General features: G+C 55.3%; 1 protein-coding gene across 1 annotated transcript in view; it reads right to left on the bottom strand.

The window, feature by feature from the left end:
* Positions 1 to 1,092: 1,092 nt before the first annotated feature.
* Positions 1,093 to 22,446, bottom strand: part of MAST3 (microtubule associated serine/threonine kinase 3) — a 26,519-nt gene continuing 5,165 nt past the window's right edge. Inside the window, 20 exon segments of the mRNA XM_010845683.1 lie at positions 1,093 to 3,173; positions 4,190 to 4,371; positions 4,485 to 4,621; positions 5,385 to 5,507; positions 5,746 to 5,972; positions 6,458 to 6,664; positions 7,118 to 7,362; positions 7,885 to 8,024; positions 9,875 to 9,984; positions 11,074 to 11,196; positions 11,881 to 11,982; positions 12,821 to 12,986; positions 13,137 to 13,269; positions 17,814 to 17,952; positions 18,640 to 18,848; positions 19,620 to 19,705; positions 20,115 to 20,182; positions 21,687 to 21,819; positions 22,101 to 22,202; positions 22,312 to 22,438. Coding sequence (XP_010843985.1) covers positions 2,641 to 3,173; positions 4,190 to 4,371; positions 4,485 to 4,621; positions 5,385 to 5,507; positions 5,746 to 5,972; positions 6,458 to 6,664; positions 7,118 to 7,362; positions 7,885 to 8,024; positions 9,875 to 9,984; positions 11,074 to 11,196; positions 11,881 to 11,982; positions 12,821 to 12,986; positions 13,137 to 13,269; positions 17,814 to 17,952; positions 18,640 to 18,848; positions 19,620 to 19,705; positions 20,115 to 20,182; positions 21,687 to 21,819; positions 22,101 to 22,202; positions 22,312 to 22,438 — 3,292 coding nt within the window. The 3' untranslated portion in view covers positions 1,093 to 2,640.

Genomic DNA, 22,446 nt, shown 5'->3' with positions numbered 1-22,446 from the left:
GGTTCCGAACGGTCGGGTCCGCCCCCCGGCGGAAACGGCCGAGTGCATTCGGGCCGGGCGAGTGCTCTGGGACCGAGACAGGGCCAGAGGACGCCCGAATGCTTCCGGAAAGAGCCGAACGTACTCCCGCGGGACTGGAGGGTGCTGTGGGGCGAACGTGCCCCGAGACAGCGGATCATTTCCGGAAACAGTCGAACACAATCGGGTCAGATGAGTCTTTCGGAGGCTGGGCTCGGCTAGGCTCGGCTGTACTGAGATGCCCGAGATTGTGGAAACGGCTGAGCGCTCTCCAGCCGGACTCGCAAAACAGGCTGGCCCCCGAAACTTCGGAAACTTACTGGAAAGAACCAAATGGGCTTGACCTCAAATGAGGCCCTGAGAACTTAGATCCAGAGGCGACTACCCACTTCTGGAAACTGCCGAAGCAGGGACGGCTCCCGAGAGCAAGTGAGGTGGCCCTGAGCTCAAGGAACTGAAGGTGGCATTTAGGTGGAAGGGGCTCGCCACAGAAAGCTGAACCTTTCAGGAAACAAGCTGAGGGCCGAGAAGGGATCAGGCTTCAAAGCCGGGGTTTCCATGGTAGCCCAGAGCGTCTAGAAACAACTGAACTCGCGGGCGGAGAGAACTACCCCAATGCCGGCCCACAGGCGTACGACTGTTTCCGGAAAGAGCCGAAGACACTCGGAGACAAGGGGCGTGGCCAAAGCTTTCCGACCCTTCCTAACACTTCAGAAGTAATCTGAACGCGCTCAGGCTGGGTTCCGACGTGGTGAGGGGAATTTTAGGGCACAGCCCAAGCGAAGACCAGTATAAAAAGGTCGCAAAGATGGCTTATTTATTATCACGGCTTCAAGGCCCAGACGGTGTCTGTATGAAGCTTTTAGGGACAGAGCCCCTGATAGGTACTCAACCGGGAGAGGGTAGCAGGAGCCCTGGATCAGAGAAGGCATCAAGAAGGATCTCAATGGTGAACTCCCAGCAGCCTTCAAAACCCACTTCAGGTGACTTTGAGCCAAGGGTCCATTTTCATCCCAACCCCACCCCATTCTTCCCTTACCCTTTTCTCACCCCCTCAGAAATCCAGACATCGGACCTCCTCTTTGTAAATGTGAGCTTTTATTCACTGTCAGCTCCAGGATGGAAGGCGGGAGCAAAAGTCATGCACAGCCTTGATCTAGCTCCAACACCAGGCAGTGCTGTGTGGGTGTCTCCAGAAGGAACGCAGAGTGGGCTGCAGAGCCTGGAAAGTGCCCTTATCATGTGGGACACAGCCATTACGTTAGCCATCTTCCAATGGAAAATGGAGGCTCTGAGATGCCCGGTGGGTCACACAGCATTTCAGGGGAGAGGCTTGGAGTTGGAGTCTGTTGTATCTGACAACAAATTCTCCACAGCTCCCTTGACAATGCCCAGGACGGGCTGGCTGCATGACTCTTACCAGGAAAGTGTGGGGCATGTCTGTGCCCCTTGCCAGGCCTTAGTTATGGGGAGGACAACACCACCTCCAGCCTTCTGAAGACTGACTGAGGGAGAAGCCACAAGTAAAAGCGCTTGGCATACAGTAGGTGCTTAATAAATAGTCATTAGTATTAGTTTTGTAAACACAAGGAAACTGAGGCACAGAGTGGGGAAGCCATTTTCCCAGAGCCAGTGAAGCCAAGATTGCACCTTGGGCCTCACTGACCCCCAGTTGGATTTTCTTATTCGGATTTCATCCCAGCAAGGCTCTGACATATCGAGGGCACTTCCCAGGGGGTGTTTTAGACACATCATGGTCAAGTTCTCACCCTGGTAGGCATCAAATACAAAACAATCTTGTCCAGGGTGGACATTCTTCCCCTACCCTGGCAGTGCCCTTTGAGGCCTCTGCCTCCTGGGGCATCAGTGTCTGCCTGTGAAGTGCATGACTCCTCTGTCTATATTTGGTGAACTTCTACTCATACATCAAAGCCCCAGTTCCCACAACCCCTAAGCCTACAGAACTGGAGGCAGACTCTAGCAAGGCTGGCCTGGAGATGGAGGCCATGATGGTGGGAAGTGGCCTGCAGAATCCAGTCCATCATCAGAATTACTTCGTTTTGTGGTGGAGGGGAATTGTTTACAGACTCTCCAAGTCATCCAAACTGGGCCTGGACTGATAAGCTAGGCTGCATCCCTTCAAATGTATGGGTCTTAAGTCAGGGATGGGTTAAGTAACACAATACACAAAAAAACTTTAAAAGAACAGAAAAACCATAAAACATGAACACGCGTTGACTTGTCCAAAGTGCTTCCTTCTCAGCCTAGGGGGGCAGGGTTTACAAATGGGTCCCAGGTGCCTGGGGCAAGACCCGGGCAGCCGCCTTAAGGGTGGCGACTCAGTCTGACTATCGCTTATAAAAAGTAATAAATTAGTTGCAGGGATTTGCTGCTATTTACAATGCCACCCTAGTCTCCCATTCCTGCCCCTACGGGCCCCAGATCGACCAGCTCCAGGACATTAAGGAGGCACTGTCTACACCTTCCGGCAAGAACTGCGATGACCTCTCTTCTTTCAGATGTCAAAGGCTGGTGGCTCAGTCTCCATCCAGGTGTCAGTTTATGGAAAACACATTCCACAGAAAATGCACTGACTGCCAGGCCAGGGGGAGGCCAGGTAGATTAGTCTTTCCCAGAGGGTCCAAGGGCTCCTGACACAGCCTCAGCACCCTCCACAGCAATTTGCGGCACCAAGGTGGGTGGCCCAGTGGCTTCTTCCAGTGGCTCATCAAAGCTCACCTCCTGCACAGCCTCCTGCTTCTTGAAGGAGTCTCGGCGCTCAGACAGATGCAGCCGTCGCATGATCACCAGCTCAGAGTCCGGCCCTCGGCTGCGGCGCCCCAGATCCCCGTCCAGTCGCTCACCTGTACCCAGCTTGTCAGCTGACTGGCCTCGGCGCAGCCTTGGGGATCGGGCAGGCACAGGCGGGTGCCCTGACAGGGGTGAGGGTGAGCGGGGTGGGGGTGCAGGCACAGGTGGGCAGGCCAGTGGGGAGGGTGGGATGCTGCTGGTGGACTTGCGGCGGCCGGCTTTGGGGCGAGGTGGCCCGAGCTTGGCGGCCAGGCCATGCAGGGAGGTGGGGCGGGGGTGGGCAGCGGCAGCTGGAGATGCAGGGCTGCTGGAGCTTGGGGATATACTGGGTGGAGACGCTGTGTCTGCGGGTGACAGCGGAGGGTCAGGCCACCAGTCTCAATGTCCCAGCCTCGAGGTGGGCCCTGGGACTGACTGCAAAGCCCATATAATTTCCAGGCATGTGGTCACCTATCAGGCCTGGTTTTCCCTTTGTCTGCACGGGTTCTTCCTTTGGCTTAGATCTGGTAAACTCCTATTCAACCATCAAAGCTCTAGCACCTTTTCACCCACTTCTTATCTAAATGTCCCACCAAATCATTCGGCCAAAGGTACCTGTCCACTGTGCATCTGTCCATCCCATGAGCCATCTACCCACTGGTTCAGGAAGTTATCCAATAAGGGCCCTGCCTCTGCCTGTACCCACTCTCCACCCCTAGGCCTCAGCCTCAGAGGCTGGTCTAGGGGTCTAAGGAGGGCAACGATGGCATAGATAACCCCAGCCCCTTGAGGTCAGGGAAGGCTAGAGAGAGAGAGACAGCAGTGGGGCCCTCAGAAGGCAGGGAGGGCTTCCTGGGAGAGCAGCTCTGTGGCTCTCCTCTAGGATGCCTTCCTTCCTCTGTGGACTGCCTCAGCCTGTCTCTCTCTCCCTCTAGACTGATGCTAACCCAGTGGAAACAGGGATGTCCATCTCTGGCTGTCTCTCACAGACTGGGGAACCTCAGGGGGACCATCCTTTCCTGCTCTAGAACTATCCTTCCATATCTTCTCTGGCTCACTCACTCTCTGTGGCTCCCTATTGTCCCCCACCCCAATTTAAGCCCAGCTCTTTGGCTTGATCCATCCCCCAATCCCCTCTGCCTAGCCTCCCTCTAGCTTCCGCATCCCTCTTATCTAGACGCCCATTGCTTGTGATGTTCCCTTCTGCTGGACACGCCTTTCCCTGCCCTCACACCCGCCCTGCCCACCCCAGGCTGCCTTTGAGGCAGTCATTCATCACGTCACTTCATCCTTCCAACTCTGTTCGCCCCCCCTCCCTGGGCCAACCACTGCAGCCCCGTGTGGTCCTTCTTCCCAGGATGGTTCTGGGGGGTGCACCCACCTGCTGGGGCATCGGGAGCCGGGCTGCGGCAGGGTGTGGTGGGGCTGGGGGACAGGCTGTGGGTGGGGGAGCCTGGGAGGCTTTCGCTGGACGACAGGGACTGGTGGAGGCCAGAGGAGAAGCTGCGGCTGGTGTGCAGCACGGACGACTGTTTTGAGATCTTCTTGAAGAGCGATTTCCGCCTAGGGGTTAGAAACCCAGATTCTCCACAAGTCCCGCCCTCCAGTGGCCGGGGCTGCCCAACCATGCCACGAGTCCTGCATCAACCCTCCACGGGGGCCAGCCCACCGCTCACCGGTCCTGTGTCTCCCGCCTTCGGCTCCGCTTGCTCCTGCGCGCCATGCGGCCCTTGGTCACATTCTTCCGCGCGGGGCCCACCTTGATGGACGTGTTCTCCAGTGCTGTGGTCCGAAGGGCGATCTTGTTGCCACTCTGCAGGAAGGATGGCGAGGGGTCGCCAGTGTGCCTCCTAGCCAGTGATACCTCCACCCACCTACTCGTCCATCAAAAGCCCTGGATCCTAACCACCCATTTCTCAACTAATGGCCTCCGCACTCACTGGGCCAAAGATGGATGTGTGCCATCTGTCCATCCATCCAATGAGCCATCGACTCACCCACTGGTCCCAGGAGCTATCCAACCAGTGGCCTGCCTCCTCACTTGTGCCCACCTTTCCTCCCCTGGGCCTCAGCCCTCAAGGAGGCAGGAGGCAAAGATGGCCCAGATACCACCCCCACAGGGTCAAGGTGGGCCAGAGGGAAGGTCAGGAGTGGGGCCCCAGGGGGCTTCCTGGAGGAGTGGCTATGAGGGGTGATATAAGAGGGCTAAAGAAGGAAGCTGGGACTTTCCTGGCTGTCCAGTGATTAGGACTTGCAATTCCACTGCAGGGGGTGCGGGTTTGAGCCCTGTTCAGGGAACTAAGATGCCGCATGCCACTTGGCCAAAAAAATAAAAAAGAAGGAAGAAAAAGAGAAGAAAGAAGCAGAGGGGAGAAGAATGCAGGGCCCAGGTGGAATGCTGTGGTTGGAGGGGGAGAACCACACGGAATCGGCACCTGAGACAAAGGGGAGGGGACGGGGGTTACAGGAGCAGCGCGGGGAGATCAGGGTACTTTGAGGATGGACCAGGGGTGGGGGCTCAGAGCCCTATGGGTAGGCCGGGGTGGGTGGCGGGAGTAGGGGGAAGAGGGCCGCACCTTCAGCAACAGCTCCACGACGTCCATGTGCACCAGTCCCAGGACGGACTCCCCATTGATGTGGGTGATCAGGTCCCCAGCTCGCAGACCTGCCTCCTGGGCAGGGCTTCCTTCCTCCACACTCTGGGGTGGGGGTAGCGGGGCACGGGGGGCAGACGGTCAGTGGTCTGGGCCCCACAGACAGAGACCCCAGCCCAGCTGAGTCAGCCTCGGGCCCCCAGCGAGCTGATGCTTCCACTCTGCCTGGTTTCCCAGCTTTCCCAGACTAACAAACGCAGCTCTGCAAGGAAAGCCCCGCACCAGGGCAGAGCTGGACTCCAACCAGGTCCGGCTGTTCCTGCCCATCCCAGGGCCAACTTACCCACACCACATGGTGCACAGTGTAGACGTCACTGTCGCCCATGTAGACGCGGATTGCCCGCAGGTTGAAGCCGTACTTCTTGCCTGAGCTGTGGATGACGATGGGGGGCCGCAGGCTGCCACACACGGGGGAAGGGTCTCGGCTTGGAGAGGAGTCGCGGGACGATGGGTTAGAGGACAGTGAGCGTGGGGACAGGGGGCTCATGAGGGGGCCACCGCTGCCATCATCTGCAGGGACAAGGTTCAGGGAGGGGGTCACTGCCTTGGGGGGCCCCTCACAAGGCACCTTCCCCTCCCCCTGCACACTGATGGCTGTTTCATGTTTTTGTTTTTTGACCACCACGCGGCCTGTAGGATCTTAGTTCCCTTCCAGGGATCGAACCATGCCCCCTCTAGTGGGAGCACAGAGTCTTAATCACTGGACTACCAGGGAAGTTCCCGTACTGATTACTCTGGCTGCTTTGCTGCTGCTTCAATGCCCCCAGACACCTTCCCCCTCCCCTTCAAGTCTTGGCACATGCAGTGCCCACTGCCAAGAATGCCAGTCCCCTCCCCCTGCTGCTTCCCCTCTCCTGGGCTTAGCCGTAAACAGCAGCCCCCACATCACCTGGAAGGACCCCTGCCAGCTGCCACTGGCCAAAACTGCCTCCACCCTGTAGTTAAAAATGGATGTGGGCAGGCACACCAAGACAAGGCTGGGCCATGGGTGTTACCTGCTGTGATGATGAGCGACAGGGCGGACACCGAGGCTGACTTGGGCACACGGCCTCCGCTGGGGGAGGTCCTGGATTTCTCGGGGGCAGAGTCTCTCTGGCTCCCGAGGCGGCGGCCCCGGCCAGCATCCAGGGCCCGTGGCGTGGAGTGTCGTGCACCGGTGCTGTTGCTTCGTAGGCGCGCATGGCTGAGGGCGGCGGTGTCAGCTGTGAGGGACAACAGGGTCGGGGGTTAGTCTGCCCCACCCTCCAGCTTACCATGTGGCCCTTCTGCCCTCAGAAGGCAAAGCCCCTTCCTTCCTGGTCGGCATGCACACGGTCCAGTCTCCTGGCTGTTACACAGGCTGTTCCCTTTTCTTGCACACCCTTCCTGCACTGCTCTCCCTGGGAACCTCCATTCTTCAGGTCCCCTCCTTCACGAAGCCTTCCCCTCATTCCAGTTAGATTCCTACTCCCACTCTCAGAGCTCCCCAGTTCAATTCCTCTCTCCTGTCCTGATCCACTGAAGCTGAGGGTATCATCCCTAGACTGAGGCCTGTGTTAGACAAGTGAATGTTCTCTCTAGAGAACTCCTACTCATCCTTCAAAACCCATCTTAAATAGTCCCTCCTGTGGGAAATTTGCCATAAGACTACTGCTCCCATCCTGGATTCTACCTACCAGAAAGGCTGGAGGGCTTGGGTATCACTGGGGTGGTTTCTGGGGGAGCATCGGGCTCCCCGAGAATGAAGATGGGCCTTTTGGGGCCCACAGGACCAGGGCCAGCTCCCTCATCCTCTGATGAGAAGGCAAACTTGGGCATCGTGTCCAGGCTGATGGTGTTCAGGAGAGATGGGCTAGGGCCCCGCTCAGGCTGGGAGGAGGATGAGTGGCAAGATGAACCAGAAGATGTGCAGGATCTCAGCCTGTAGTGGGGAACAGCCTGTGTCACACTTGCCTGGTGCCCTCACCCCAGAGCACCCAGTCTCCTCTAGTGGCTGCATCTTAACCCTCAGCCTAGAGTCAGAGGTAATCTGTAAAGACAAAGTGAGCTCCCTGTGCCTGCTCCATCCTCTGTGACTGCCCAGAGAACTGCTATTCATCTTTTAAAACCCAGCTTCCAATGCCCCTCCTCAAACAGACACTGATTATTTGTGTTGAGTCTGGACTTTGACAGATGAATGAGACTTCGTGAGCATAAGCAAAGAGCATTCTGGGCAGAGGAAACAAGCAAAAGCCTAGAAGCATGATGGTATATGGCTGCTTTTACCTTTAGTATGGTTAGGAATGCAAATCCAAAGGGAGAGATGATAGAGGCCAGGTTGGCAGGGGTCTGATAGGCTGGCCAATATGTGTGACCCTTTTCTACTGGGCCACTGGGCAGCTCTTTCCAATGTTGGGTTTGGTGGCTCCACCTCCCAGCAGGCTCCACTCCCCAGCCCACCTACCGGACCTCAGTGGTGCTCAGCCGGCGCCCATAGTTCCCCTCGCTGCTGCGTTCCCACCCTTCCTCCCGGTCCTCACTGAAGCTCCGTTCAGCGAAGGTTGGGGTGGGCTGGGCGGCCAGGAACTCAGAACTGCTATAGACCTGGAAAGCAATTAAAAATAACAGTCACAACAACCGCATCCCTGGGGGATGGCTCAGTTGAGTGCTTCCTACATGCCTGACGCTTCTGAGTCATTTCCTCAAATCCTTTCTCACCACTTCTTTAAAGACACAGTGTCTTTACCCTACTGTACAGATGGAGAGACTGAGGCTCTGACAGGCCTGGTTACCAAGGGGCCCCGGCTGAAGTTTCCCACCCGTGGGCCCCAGGCCCATAAGCAGTGCAGGCTTTGGGGGGTTTTTTAGGTCATGCTGCACGGCATGCAGGCTCTTAGTTCCCCCACCAGGGATTGAACCCATGCCCCCTGCAGTGGAAGCTTGGAGTCTTAACCACTGGGCCGCCAGGGAAGTCCCTGTGCAGGTTTTCTGATCCAATTATAAACAAAGGAAGGAACTTGAGTGAAGCTAATGACGCTATAAAGTAACACCTAGCATAGCAGGTCTATTCACAATTGCCCCAAAGTGGAAAAAGGCAAAATGGTTCATCAACTGATGAGCGGATAAACAAAACTGTGGTCCAGTCACACGGTGGAATATTACTCAGCCATAACTAGGAGTGAAATACTGACACGCTGTCACGTAGATCAGCCTTAAGAAGCCAGAAACAGGGACTTCCCTAGTGATTCAGTGGTTAGGACTCCGAGTGCTCATTGCTGCTGGGTTCAATCCCTGGTCAGAGATCTAAGATCCTACAAGCCATGCAGGGAAGCCAAAAAAAAAAAAAAGGCCTGGGACTTGGCTGGTGGTCCAGTGGCTAAGACTCTGAGCTCCCAACGCAGGGGGCCGGGATTTGATCCCTGGTCAGGGAACTAGATCCCATGCACTGCAACTAAGAGCCCACATAGACAAATAAATAAATATTAAAAAAAGAAGAAGAAGAAGCCAGACACGAAAGCCCACAGAGTGTATGGAGTAGAAACGTGGAAAGGGGCCCCGGAAGGAATCTCTCCTGAGGTGCTGCGGTTTCTCCGCATGTTGGGATCTCAGAATCCAGACAAGGGAAGATTAGGGCCTAGGTTCTAGCCCTAGCTTGGTTCCCCTCCAGGCTCTTAATCAACGGCTGGTTTTCCCCTCCTATCTCTGTGGTTCTGTGCTAGCCAAGTTTGGGCTCATAATTGGCCCAGGGGGTCGTGGGGGGTGGGGATCAGCAGGGCTCAGCCAGCCTTGTCTGCAGGAGGCACCCACGAGGTGAAGCAGCACCCCTTCTTCTGGACGCTGGACTGGGTGATACATGATATGTATCACATACATACATCATGTATGTGATATGTCCAGAACAGGTAAATGCATAGAAACAGAAAGCAGGGGTGAGGGAGGGGGAGACAGGAGGAGGAAGTAAGGAGTGGCTGCCCACAGGTACAAAGTTGCTCTTTGGGCATGATGGAATGTTCTGGAACCAGATAAATGTTGTGATGGTTGCACAACACTGTGAATGTACTAAATGTCACTGGACTGTACAGTTTAAAAAAGTTAAAATAGTATATTTTATGTTATATATATTTCACTACAATGAAAACAAAAATTAAAAAAAAAAACCAAAAACCCAAACAGGGACTCCCCTGATGGTCCAGTGGTTAAGAATCCCCTCGCAATGCAGGGGGCACGGGTTTGATTCCCAAGATGGGGAACTAAGCTTCCATATGCCTCAGGGCAACTAAGCCCGTGAGCTGCTGAGCCCGTGCACCTCAGCTAGAGATGAAGCCCACAGGTTGCAGTGAATATTCCACATGCCGCAACTAAGGCCTGACACAGCCCAAAGAAACAAAACAACCCCAAACAAACACCTTGCCCTGTTTCCTGAGTGCCAGCTACACCCAGGATCCCGGGCTCACCTTGCTGAAGCGGTGGGAACAGGACGAGAACTGGGGGATCTCTGTGGATGACTCCTCATCGTTAGTCTCGTCATCTTCAGAGCCCAGGTGGCGGTAACGTTCCGAGCGGGCTGCAGGAGGGAAAGGCATCACCCACCTGATCCCCGGAGGTGGACACAGGGGTGATGTGGGGAGGGCTCCCGGGTGGGGAGACACCGTCAGAGCACAGGCACTGAGGTGGGACTATGCCTGGTACGTTTAAGGGCAGAGGAGGCTTGGGTGGCAGATTCAGCTGCTGTTTAGTTGCTCATTCATGTTCGACTCTTTGCGACCCCATGGACTGTAGCCTGCCAGGCTGCTCTGTCCATGGGATTTCCCAGGCAAGAATACTGGAAGGGTTTGTGTGCCCTCCTCCAGGGGATCTTCCCGACTCAGGGATCAAACCCACGTCTCCTGAATTGGCAGGTGGATTTTCTACCTGTGAGCCACCAGGGAACCCCTGGCAGATTTAGTGTCTGGGAATAAATCTCAGGTGTGTCCCTAAAAGTTGTGGGGCCGTGGATAGGAATTCCTGTGTCTCAGTTTCCTCACTCTTGAGATGGGTCCCCTAGAGCTAGGTAACACTGCACAGCTCAAACATAAAAGATGTTCCTCATTTTACAGAAAAGGAAACAGACGTTCACAGAGGACCTCTGACATGCTCAAGGTCACACATCCAGTTCTGGAGGAGGCGCTGGAAGCCAAGAGCATTTACTCTGGGATTGGCCAGAGCCCCACGCAGGAAGAGGGAGATTTGTCTGAGCCCATCTGAAGTGCTTGAGGGGAGCACCTCCACCCAAGCTGAGTGAGGCAGCCCACCCTCTTGTATGACAGGCAAGGTTCCATGCCTGGTCAGGACTGAGATTCAGGAGGCCGAACCTGATGCGGGATCCCAGAAAAGGGTCTGCCACCCTAAGTAGCTTGGTGTCCCCTCCTGAAACCTGAGGGGGCACTGCAGTACCTGAGCTCAGATGCAAAGGAAATCCTAGCAGGGGGTGTGTGTGGGGGGGTAGGGGTGGGGCAGCCAGCACACATATGCCCAGAGTCCTGGAAAGCTCAGCAAGTCAGAAGCTCCAGGCCCAGTGTGAGGCGCCGAGCTGGGATGGGGACCCTGGCAGAGACCCCTTGCTGCCCTAGGAGAGTACGGGACAGCACAGCCCGTCTCCTGGGCCCCCGCTTACTGTCGAAGTAGCTGGTGTCGTCCTCCGCTTCCAGCTGCGGCACGAACTCGGCCTTGTGTCGCAGAAGCCCGGCCCAGTCCAGCGTCCAGAAGAAGGGGTGCTGCTTCACCTCGTGGGTGCCTCCTGCAGACAAAGCCAGCTGAGCCCTGCTGGGCCCCACCCCCCACGACCCCCTAGGCCATTATGAACCCCAACTTGGCCAGCGCAGAGCCACAAAGATGGGAAGGGAAAACAGCCATCGTTTAAGAGCCCAGAGGGGAACCAAGGTAGGGCTAAAACCTAGGCCCTGATCTTCCCTCGGCTGGATTCTGAGATCCCAACACCCGGAGAAACCCCAGGACCTCAGGAGAGATTCCTTCCAGGGCCCCTGTCCACATGTTTCTACCCCAATGAGCAGAGTCGACTGCACAAATGTATCCTGTTCCCCAACCTCAGCGCTCGTGGTCCTCTCCAGTGGCCAAGTTTCATCCTGAAAGTGATCCGTAGTGGCCACATACTGGGTGGCTGCATCAGTATTAAATAATCCTCTTATCACCATTTTGGTGGCTGGGGAAACTTGGACAGTGGGACCCACTGCGCTGGTCCTTAGGGACCTTAGGACACAGCCCATGGTGACCTGGCGGGCTCCCATACACAGCCTCAGTGCCCCATGTCTGCACTAGACCCAGCTACTTTCAGTCTTATGCAAGTTCCTAGTGAGCTCATATGCATCCTTCAAAACCCCAGCTTCAAGTCCCCTTCCTCTATGCAGCCTCTCAAATAGAGCTCATGCTTACTCCAGCCTCTGGCCCACCCACTCCAACATACCAGTGCCCAGGCGGTCCAGTGGGCTCTGTCGGAGCAGCCTCGTGATGAGGTCCTGGGCATCGGCTGGGAGGGCCTCCTCTCCCTCTGGCCACATGATCTCGTCTGAAGTGAGAGGAGAGAGTGAGGAAGCTGGGCTAGTGCTTCCTAGCATCTCCTAGCCCTTCTGCTTTCTGCACTCCAAGCCATCAGCCTGCTCTGCTCCTTCAGCATTCCAGCTTTGGTCCCTCACAGCCTTTGCTCTGGCCACGCTCTCTGCCTTGAGCACCTTCCTTTCCTCCATCTCTTGCTCCTTTAAACTCTGCTCACATGTCACCCCAGTGTCATTCTCTGTGACTCTTTTAATACAGCTCCTCTACCCCACACCTGGGGCTTCCCTGCACTGCCATGCAGAAGACCCAGGAGACTTAGGTTCAATCCCTGGGTTGGGAAGAGCTCCTACAGGAGGAAACGGCAACCTACTCCAGTATTCTTGCCTGGGAAAATCCCATGGACAGAGGAGCCCGTTTGGGCTCCTACAATCCATAGGGTCGCAAAAGAGTCAGGTGTGACTGAGTGACTAACCACCCCACACCTGCCACCCCACGCCCTCCCTTCTTCCTGCTTCTTTTCTTCCTCTGCATTTTTGCCTCTGATTGTTCTACAGTTTTGTGGTTTTTTTTGGCCACACCAGGGGGGCATTCGGGATCTTGGCTCCCCGAGAGGCATCGAACCCCCCACCCCTAGCCCCGCACAGGAAGGTGGAGTCTTAACCACTGGACCACAAGGAAAGTCCCTCCATAGTTTGCTTATTTATCTCCCTTACTGTCCATCTTGCCCTTGGCTGTATCTCCAGTGCTCAGCCAGGGCCTGGCATGCCAAAGGTGCCCAATCTATCCACACGGGGGCTGCTCCCCTCCCCGACACAGGGATGAAACCTGGGCCACGGGGGTGGGGAACGCACCACTGACCACCTGGCCAAAGAGTTCCTCGGGGGTATCGCCGAAGAAGGGCACACAGCCCACCAGGAATTCATAGAGGACGACGCCCATGGCCCACCAGTCCACTGGCTTCCCGTAGCCCTGGCGGAAGATCACCTCGGGGGCGATGTACTCAGGCGTCCCGCATACCTGGGCCGGGCGGGACAGGGAAACTGAGGGCGGCTCCCAGTCGGGGAAGGGAGGGTGGGGAGAATCACGGGAAGGGTTCACATACGCCTTTCTGCTGCAGAGTCTCCCCATGGCCCGGGGCTGGGCTTTGGGCAGGGGGAGGCTGCCCACCTGCTTGTCCACGAACTCCCGGGTGTCTTTCTCGATGTGGCCTTCGTAGAGGTTGGTGGCCATACTCATGAGCCCAATCTTAGACAGGCCGAAGTCAGTGAGCTTGATGTGGCCAAGTGAGGTGATGAGCAGGCTGTGGGCAGGTGGGTGGGGCGCTCAGGGCTGGGGGGTACTTGGCTGCTCCTGCCGCCCCCCATCACGAACTTTGTCCCATCCAAGGTAGCCCAACCCCACCAAGGGTCGGAACGCACGTCCTACGCCTGATTACATTACTGAAAGAAACAGAGGTTCTTGGGGAACATTACAAATTTGGCAAACATCTCTGTGCACCTTCTGGGTGCGTCGGGTATTACCGTTGAGCACCTACTGTATACTTTGCTGTGCAAAAATTAAGTTCCTGAGAATCATGGCATCTCCCCACTAGGCAATAAAACATTTCCTGAACACCTCCTAGCAGGAGAGCTACAGTATATTTTTGTACCTACAGCCATTATTTTTAACAAATTAAATATTGTGCAAGCACCTACTGTGAAGTGAACATGTCTTTAGAAATATTTGTGCCCCTCATGGGTGCACCAGTTGTTTAAAACTCACACACCTATCATGTACGCTGCTGTTCCTGTTCTCTTGCAAGTTTAAATATATAAATATTTTAAGTGATAAAAATCACATGCATCAGCTTTATAAAGTCATGTTTTCATGCACCTCCTGGGTACACCTGCCCATTTAAAAATAAATATCTGCAGGACTTCCCCAGTGGCCCAGTGGTTAAAATTCTGTGCCCCCAGGGCAGAGGGCATGGGTTCAGTCCCTGGTCTGGGCGCTGAGATTGTGCATACCACAAGGTACAACCAAAAATAAATAAAATGAGAAACAAATAAATAGGGGCTTCCCTGGTGGCTCAGAGGTAAAGAACCTGCCTGCCAGTGCGGGAGACACAGATTTGATCCCTGGTCCAGGAAGATCCCACAGGACACGGAGCAACTAACCCCAGGCGCCACAACTATTGAGCCTGCGCTCTAGAGCCCGGGAACTGCAGCTCCTGAAGCCCGTGAGCCCTCGAGCCTGTGCTCCGCAGCAAGAGGAGCCGCCACAAGAAGAAGCTTGAGCAGCACAACTAGAGAGGCGCCTCCACTCGCCGCAACTAGAGCAAAGCCCATGCAGCAACCAAGATCCAGCACAGCCAAAAATAAGTAAATACAAGTATTTGAAAATGTATTTTAAAATAAATAAATAAATTTCTGGAGAATTCACTGTTTGTATCCAAGTAGTTGCAGGAGTCATTTATTTGACACCTACTGCATACCTCCACTCTAGAAAGAAACAATTCTGTGTGCCCACTCCATGCCTCTGCTGGTTCTTGTTTGTTTTTTAAAATGATGCTTCTTAAGCAACTACTGTGTATACCAGCTGTGGAAGAAACACTTTGGTGTAGCTACCAGCTAAGCCAATTCCCTCCAAAAACCAAGGCCTCATAGCAGGCCTTTGGCCATGCTCTGCTAAGACAAACCAGTGTTTCCTGAGTGCCTATGGGCATGTCCCTGCCTCAAAGACATTCATTTCCTGGGACTGCCCTGGTGGTCGGGTGGCTAAGACTCCACGCTCCCAATGTAAGGTGCCCGGGTTCGATCCCTGCTAAAGGAACTAGATCCCACAAACTGCAGCTGAGACCCGGTGCAGCCAAATAAAAATAAAATAACAAATAAATAAATCTTTTTTAAAAAGTTCATTTCTTGAATGTTGACTATATGTGGTATTTAAAAATTTGTTTCCTTGTCACAGAGAAAATGAGACAATGCCTGGAATTTGCTTCAACTCACCCAGTGGGGAGGACTGAATGGCCTGGGAGGAAACTGGACTGGATGAATGTTGACAGCTGTGGGGGTGGGACGCTGTACCCCTCTTCCGTTATGGACTGAACTGTGTATCCCCCAACTTCACATGCTGAGCTCCTAACCCCCAGGAACTATGATGGGGTCTTATCTGGGCACGGGGTCACTGCAAATGTCATTACTTAAGATGAGGTCATTCTGGAGTACATAGCTAGCTGCTGTGCTATGCTGTGCTTAGTCGCTCAGTTGTGTCCAACTCTTTGACACCCTATGGACTGTAGCCCGCCAAGCTCCTCTGTCCACAGGGACTCTCCAGGCAAGAATACTGGAGTGGGTTGCCATGCCCTCCTCCAGGGGATCTTCCTGACCCAGGGATCGAACCTGCGTCTCCTGAGGCTCTTGCATTGCAGGCAGATTCGTTGCCCGCTGTGCCACCAGGTGACCACAATTCCAGCAGGACTGGAGTCCTTATAAAAAGCGGGGATTTGGACACAGACTTGCACACAGTGGGGAACACCACGCAAAGGTTAGAATTATGCCACCACAGCCTAGGAACCACCAGAAGGCAGGAGAGAAGCCTGGATACATCCTTTCTGGTACCTTCAAAGGGAGCTGACCCTTTGATCTTGAACTTCTAGCCTCCAGAACTGAGAGAGTAAATTTCTTTTAAAAAAACTTTAATTAGTTAATTTATTTTTGGCCACACTGCACAGCATGTGGGATCTCAGTTCACTAACCGGGGATCGAACTCACGCCTACTATAGTGGAAGTGCAGAGTCTTAACCACTGGACAGCCAGGGAAGTCCCAAGAATAAATTTCTTGTTGTTTAAGCCCTTAGTTAGGGCAGCCCTAGCAAATGAATGCACCTTCTCTTGACTTGGGGTGTACCTGAAATTTTCTGAACTGCAAAGGAAAAATTATTTATCTCCAGCACCAACTGTGGGGACCTATCCCTCCCTGAACCCTCTGGGGCTGGACCCCTTCCCATCCCGTTTTGCAGATGAGGGTCGTGAGCATGGGAGGGGCCAGTCCTGCCTCGGGAACACTGGGAAGACCCCAGTCCAGGATGATCGCAAAGAGGTCTGATGGGCACAAAGCAAGCAGCCAGAGGACATGGAGCATAGAGGCCTAGGTATACAACAGGCGCCAACTACACATTTGCTTGTTTCCTAAGCCAGGGGTCCCCAACCTCGAGTATCTAACGCCTGATGATCTGAGGTGGAACTGATGTAGTAATAGAAGTGAAGTGCACAACATATATAATGCACTGGAATCACCCCGGAACCGTTCCGTGCCACCCTGGTCCGTGAGAGAATTATTTTCCATGAAACGGGTCCCTGGTGCCAAAAAGGCTGGGCACCGCTGTTCTAAGCCTCTGGCAAACTACAAGATGCCCTGAAAACATGCAGGGCTCTTAAGGCTCAGGTTCACAACTCCACACGGCAAGTACCTTCATTGGAGAAAAGGACCCCTGTCCCCAGTATACAGCAGGTGTTCATTCCATGCTGACCTCAACATAAACACTTCATATAAAAAGATAGTTGCAGTGTTCAGGGCCTGACACACAGTCCTTGCTTGCTGCTGCTGTTGCTAAGTCGCTTCAGTCGTGTCCGACTCTGTGCGACCCCACAGACGGCAGCCCACCAGGCTTCCCAGTCCCTGGGATTCTCCAGGCAAGAACACTGGAGTGGGTTGCCATTTCCTTCTCCAATACATGAAAGTGAAAAATGAAAGTGAAGTCGCTCAGTTGTGTCCGACTCTTAGCGACCCCATGGACTGCAGCCTACCAGGCTCCTCCGTCCATGGGATTTTCCAGGCAAGAGTACTGGAGTGGGCTGCCATGGCCTTCTCCGCAGTCCTCGCTTAATAACACACTTATTAAGCAGAGGTGCTCTGATCACCTCTACACAGCTGGTGACCAATAAATACACACCAGCAAAAAAAGGCGCTTTAGAAACTCAAAAGTCATCAGTGTGTGAGGAGTCAGTTATGCCGCCATCTGGGCCCAAGGTAGACAGCAAGTGCAAACACATGTGTTTTGTTTTCTAAGCCATTTGCAAAATACAAGATGGCCTGAAAACATGCAGACTCTCTGAATTAACTAATCATTGGCCACCCCGCGCAGCACAGCACGTGGGATCTTAGTTCCCCAGCCAGGGAACGAACCTGTGTAACCTGCTGTGTCTTAGCCACTGGGCCACCAGGAAAGTAAGTCTAAAACATGCCGACTCTTGATGCTTACGTTCACACCTCCACACAGCAAGTACCTGAGACTCGCATGTCCTGCCTGATGTCCAGAGGGTACTTGATATAAGAGCAGCCCTTTCCTGTGTACACAGCAGGTGCTCAATGCAGGAGGAGAGTGCTTTGAAAATTATGGAGGGGTTACAAAGCCTGAGGGGTCATTCACACTCACACGCGTGTTTTCCAGCCACTCACAGAGGGCCTGGCACTCAATAGGTGCTTACTAGACGCTAGACTGAAATAAACAGCCCCAGACTCTCTTCCCTGCACTAGTACACACCAGGTGTTCAAGACACGCACAGTCCCTTTCTTCACACATGAGGTTTTGCACAGTGCATGGCCCTGCCCTTTGTATACAGCTGGTGCCTCATATAGTCAAGTTCACTTCCGTTACATTGTAGCAGTGCTCGAGTGCATGGGCACCCTCTTTGCCAGAGCACCTCCGTAAGTGCACTGTCTTTCCCCTGCACATAGCAGGCATCTATTAATTATCTGCTCGCCGCCGGGGCCCCATGATGCCAGCGGGATCCAGATAATGGTGCTTCCGAGCAGCCCCAGACCCACTCCAGAGGCCCCGCTCCCGGGGTCCCCGTCACTCACTTGTCAGGCTTGAGGTCCCGGTGGACGATGCCGTAGTTGTGCAGGTACTCCAGTGCCAGCACCGTCTCGGCGAAGTACATGCGTGCCATGTCCACAGGCAGCGGGCCCATGTTCTTCAGGAGCGTGGCACAGTCGCCACCTGCAGAAGCGTGGACACGCTTGCAGAGATCCTTGGTTCTGCAGCTGTGCCTAGACTTGTACCCACCTGCCCTCCCCACCTCCGGCACAGTGTCCCCAGTCTGTCCTGAATTGGGGTGGGGAGCTGGTAGGGGCAGGAGGGGATGCAGACCCTACTTTCTGATTTGCCCTGGGCAGGCAGCAGCTTTGTTAAGTGCACAGCCCCTTCCCTTGTACAGAGCTGGTGCCTCCTAAGTGCATGCTCCCTCTCCTTGACTGGCAGCTACCTTGGTAAATGCTTGTTCCTGCCATTACCTGAAGATACTATTCTTTCCTGAGCTGGAAACCTGATCCTACAATTCCTCAGCCTGGCTTCCAACCATCCTAGTCCTTCCAACCCACACCTCCTGACCTCCCTTGCTTTTATTCCAGCCTCCAAGCTTCTGCCCACCAGTCCCCTCTGCCTAGGCTGTCCATCCTACCCCTACCCTATCCCCTAGGCTTCTGCCTTCACACTCGTCTTTGGGCTTCCCCATCTCCAACCCCACTGCTGGGTCCCCCACTGCAGACTGAGCCCTTCCTCTCACCAAGGCAGGCTGGGACCCCATGGAGGACAGAGCAGACTCTAGCTGGGTCAAAGAAGAGACTGTCTCCTGGATAAGGGGTGAGCTCCCCATTGCTGGAGGCAGGCAAGCCCTCGTGACCACACCTTCCACATACTCCATGACCATGCACAAGTGGCGCCGGGTCTCGAACGAGCAGAACATGCTGACCACGAACGGGTTCTCGGCGAAGGTGAGGATGTCACGCTCCACAAAGACCTGCTGGATCTGGTTGCGCAGCATCAGGTTCTGCTTGTTGATCTTCTTGATGGCAAAACGCTGCCTCGTTTCCCGGTGCCGCACCAGGTAGACGGCCCTGGGGTGGGGTTGCAGCGGGGGTGGGGGGCCTGCTGAAGCCCCGGCAGGCACCGGGACCTGACCTGGGTCCAGAAGCCCACACGCCATGCCTTGGCCTGTGCCCTCCACCCAGGCAGCCTCTCCGAGGGTTTAAGCCACACTCCCTGGTGTCATATGAAGAGTCAAAGACAGCTCCTAGGTTGTTTATTTCTTCACAGCTGGCTGAGACCCGTTAGTTCAGAAGCCTCGCTGGCACAAACTCAAATTGTGTCCATTACAACTCAAATAAGCAGATTTTTAGCCATTTAGAGCCTGTTGGTTTTGCATACCCTCAGATAAGGTAAATGCTGGGGCTATGAAAACCCCAAGCTGCTTCCGCCTGATGGAGCTCTCTGACTCAGCAACTCCCCACCGCGTTGCTAACACTTTAGCCTGGATGCATAAGCCCCCTCTGTAATTTCCCCCTCCGCCCTCCCCCACACGACAGTCTTATGCTATGAGGGATTCCCCCCTACCACCTCTGCCAAAGCAAATCTGTCAAAGTGGCATTTAAATAATGCTCGCACTACTGCCATCGCTTGCTCAGCCCCCAAACTCCTAGAACCCTACACTCGGGGCGAGTAAGGACCGAGATCATGGATGAACCCTTCCAAGCCATGTCCCTGCTGGGCTGTGCCTTTACTTCCCTCTGCAGGTCTGTTTCTCTGTCTACATACTCAGGGGCTGTGTGGGCGTCAGTCATCCCCAAGGGCATCTGAGAAATGGGTCTACGGGGAACCCAAGGACTCACCCATAGGCCCCATTGCTAATGAGTTTGATAGTCTCGAAGTCACTCTCACATGGCTTCCTCCGTGAAGGACCGACCAGGGCACGACTCTGGTGGGGCAACAGGGGTCAGGGTCCTGCCCCAGCTCAGAGCACGCTGTGTTCTTCCTGCCCTCAAGTCCCAGCTGGCACCTAATGCTACTTCTTCTGTACATACTTCTCAAACTCACCCTCCAAGTTTGAGATTTTAGCTGAAGCCATGCATGCCCTCCTACCAGGAAACTCCTACACAGCCTGCAAAATCCCACTTTCCAGTGCCCCCTCCAACCCTGCCCTGCCCAACCTTCCCAGCAGGGCAATCTCACCTGCCCCCACCTTCTCCCAAAGTCACAGGCATTCATTAAGCACCTACTATATACAAACCCTCAGCAACTGGCAAACCTAGCCCCTCTCAGGGCCACCTGGTCTACCATCAAAAGAACAAGACACGTGGGGGCTCTAAAGCTCCATGCTGTCTTACCTCAGGGGACTCCTCTGGTGCTGGTGGCTGTCCTCCATTGTCATCGAGGTGACTCAGAGGCACCATCTCTGTAAAATGTGGGAGGAGCCTCAGATGGGGTTTCTGAGTGCGGCCCCTCCACCAGAGACTTCCTGAGGCCTCCAGGGCTCATCTTGGAATGGGGAGACAGTGCCTCCCCTGACCAGCTCCCATGATCCTGTTGTTGAGTCCCTACTGCGTCCAGGTTTCAGTCAAATCCAGGAGGCTGGACTGAGCAACGACTGAGGAACCTTCTAGACGGGCCAGTGGGAAGCCCAGGTTCTGATTGCTCTGGCTATCTTGAATCCTGGCTCCATGCTTCGGGGCCGTGAAAACCCGCTGTGACGCAGGCCCTCTAGGTGGTGGCTGATACGCTCCTCAGCTCGGGGCAGGGCCCGGGGGAGCCCCCTTAGTCTCCAGCCTCAGCTGGGGTTTAGCAGGGGCAGTCTTGAGTGAGAGTGAGCAGCTGGTGAACATCAGTGGTGACGGTGACCATGAAGACAGTGTCTCATGGTCACAGAGCAAGGCTGAGACGGGGCAGCACAGCCTCGGGTGAGCGAGGCCCAGGGTCTGATGCAGCCCCTCATGCTCTCAGAGGGCCCCCTGCAGCGCTGGGCGGGTGATCTGCACTCAGCCTCAGCTGCCACCTGTCTGCCTGGCCACTTCCCGTTTCCTCCGTCACTGGGGCCCCGCCCCGGCCACAGCCCCGCTGGCGGAGCACAGTCTCGGCCAGACAGCTAGTCTGAGCGTGGTCCGGCCTTGGGCACGCCTGGACCTGAATCCAGCTGAACAGCATAGAGCCTCAGTCTCTGCAACTTCAAATGGGACAGTGGCAGCCTGGTCCCCGTGGGTGCCGGCCACTGCGGCTGGGTCCTGCTGACCCCGTCTCCCCTTCCTCAGCCACACCCCTTCCTCACTGCTCTTCCAAAAGGCCAGACACTTGCCTGTCTCGCAACCTCTGCCTTCACGGTTCCCCTGCCTGGTTCACTTCCTCTCTCCCCTAGATCCGCACCCGGTCGCTTCTCCATCCTCCAGGCCCCAGTTTGAATACAATCTTTCCCCAGAGCTCCCCTGACCACCCCGAGACCAGGCCAGGTTCAAGTTCAATGCTTCCCCCAGCACCATGTCTTTTTCCCTGTCCTGACTGTTTGGGGGAGGTTCCTGGCTGTTTCAGTTGTGCCCATGGATTGCCCTGTCTGACTCCGTGTCCCACTTCCCGGGCCACAGAAGAAATTGGGAAAGTGCTTTGGAATTCAAGTGAATGCCACTGCTCACAGTGGTTCCCTGGCACTCTGGCCCAACTCGATTTAGCATTGAGAAAGCTGAGGCTCCAAGGCAGCTGGCAGGTCAGGGGGTCCAACTTGTGGCCACCTTACCCTGGAATCCTGGGCACCTTACCCAAAATGTGCCCTGCAGGTGGCTGAGGACAGGGCCAGACAGAGGGGAAGGACAGTGTGGCGCACGCTGCAGCCACACGGGCATAGGCTGGAACCCTGGCCCGTCCGCATTCTCACCCCAGTTTCCTCTTTTGGCCCTGCCCCCACTCCAGCTCACCCTGGAGCGGATCCTTAGCCAGGCCCAGTTGCCCAATGATGTACTGTGGCAGGTCAGTCTTGATGCCCTGGCCCTCTCGGGCCTGGCCCTCAGCAGCCTCCAGCAGGTGGTAAAACTCCTCGGGGTCAAACTCCTGGGGATGCAGAGGGATTGGTCAGTCAAGGCCTGGTCCCACCTTCAGGCCTTTGCACACCTCCCCCCACTGACCTCTGTCTGAAGCATTTTACCGGTGGCTCTGACTTGTCCCTGGGATCCTAGCTCCTGGTCCCTCTTCTGGGAAGCCCGCCCGAGTCTGGTGGCCCCCAGTGTTCCTCACAAAGCCCTACACAATGGGGACTGTCTCTTTTTAACCTCTGCAGGACTGCTGAGGGCCTGGTCTGAGCCTTGCACCCGGCCACATGCCAAGACACTCACCAGACACTCGAGGAGCCTCGCTGGCCGTGAAATGATGATCAGCAGCTTCCGGACGAGCTGGACAATGAAGCCAACTTCCTCACTGTCTGAGCGCTCGTGGGCCTGGGAGCAGATGGATGGTAGCATCATACACCAGCCCCTGGTCCTGCCCTGCCCTGCCTGGGGACGCCAAAACCCTGTATCCACTCCCCCCCGTCCCACCCCCACGCACATCCTGCAGCAGCCGCTCCAGCTTCTCCTGCATCTCCAGGAAGTAGCGGGAGGTGACAAGCGCCTCTCCAGACTTGGCCAGGCAGTCGCGGGCCAGCTCGATGATTTGGTGGTGGATGAAACACAAGCTGAAATC

This window comes from Bison bison, unplaced genomic scaffold (genome assembly GCF_000754665.1).
Source record: "Bison bison bison isolate TAMUID 2011002044 unplaced genomic scaffold, Bison_UMD1.0 scf7180017864221, whole genome shotgun sequence".
Classification (NCBI taxonomy): domain Eukaryota; kingdom Metazoa; phylum Chordata; class Mammalia; order Artiodactyla; family Bovidae; genus Bison; species Bison bison.
This window is presented reverse-complemented; position numbering and strand designations above follow the sequence as displayed.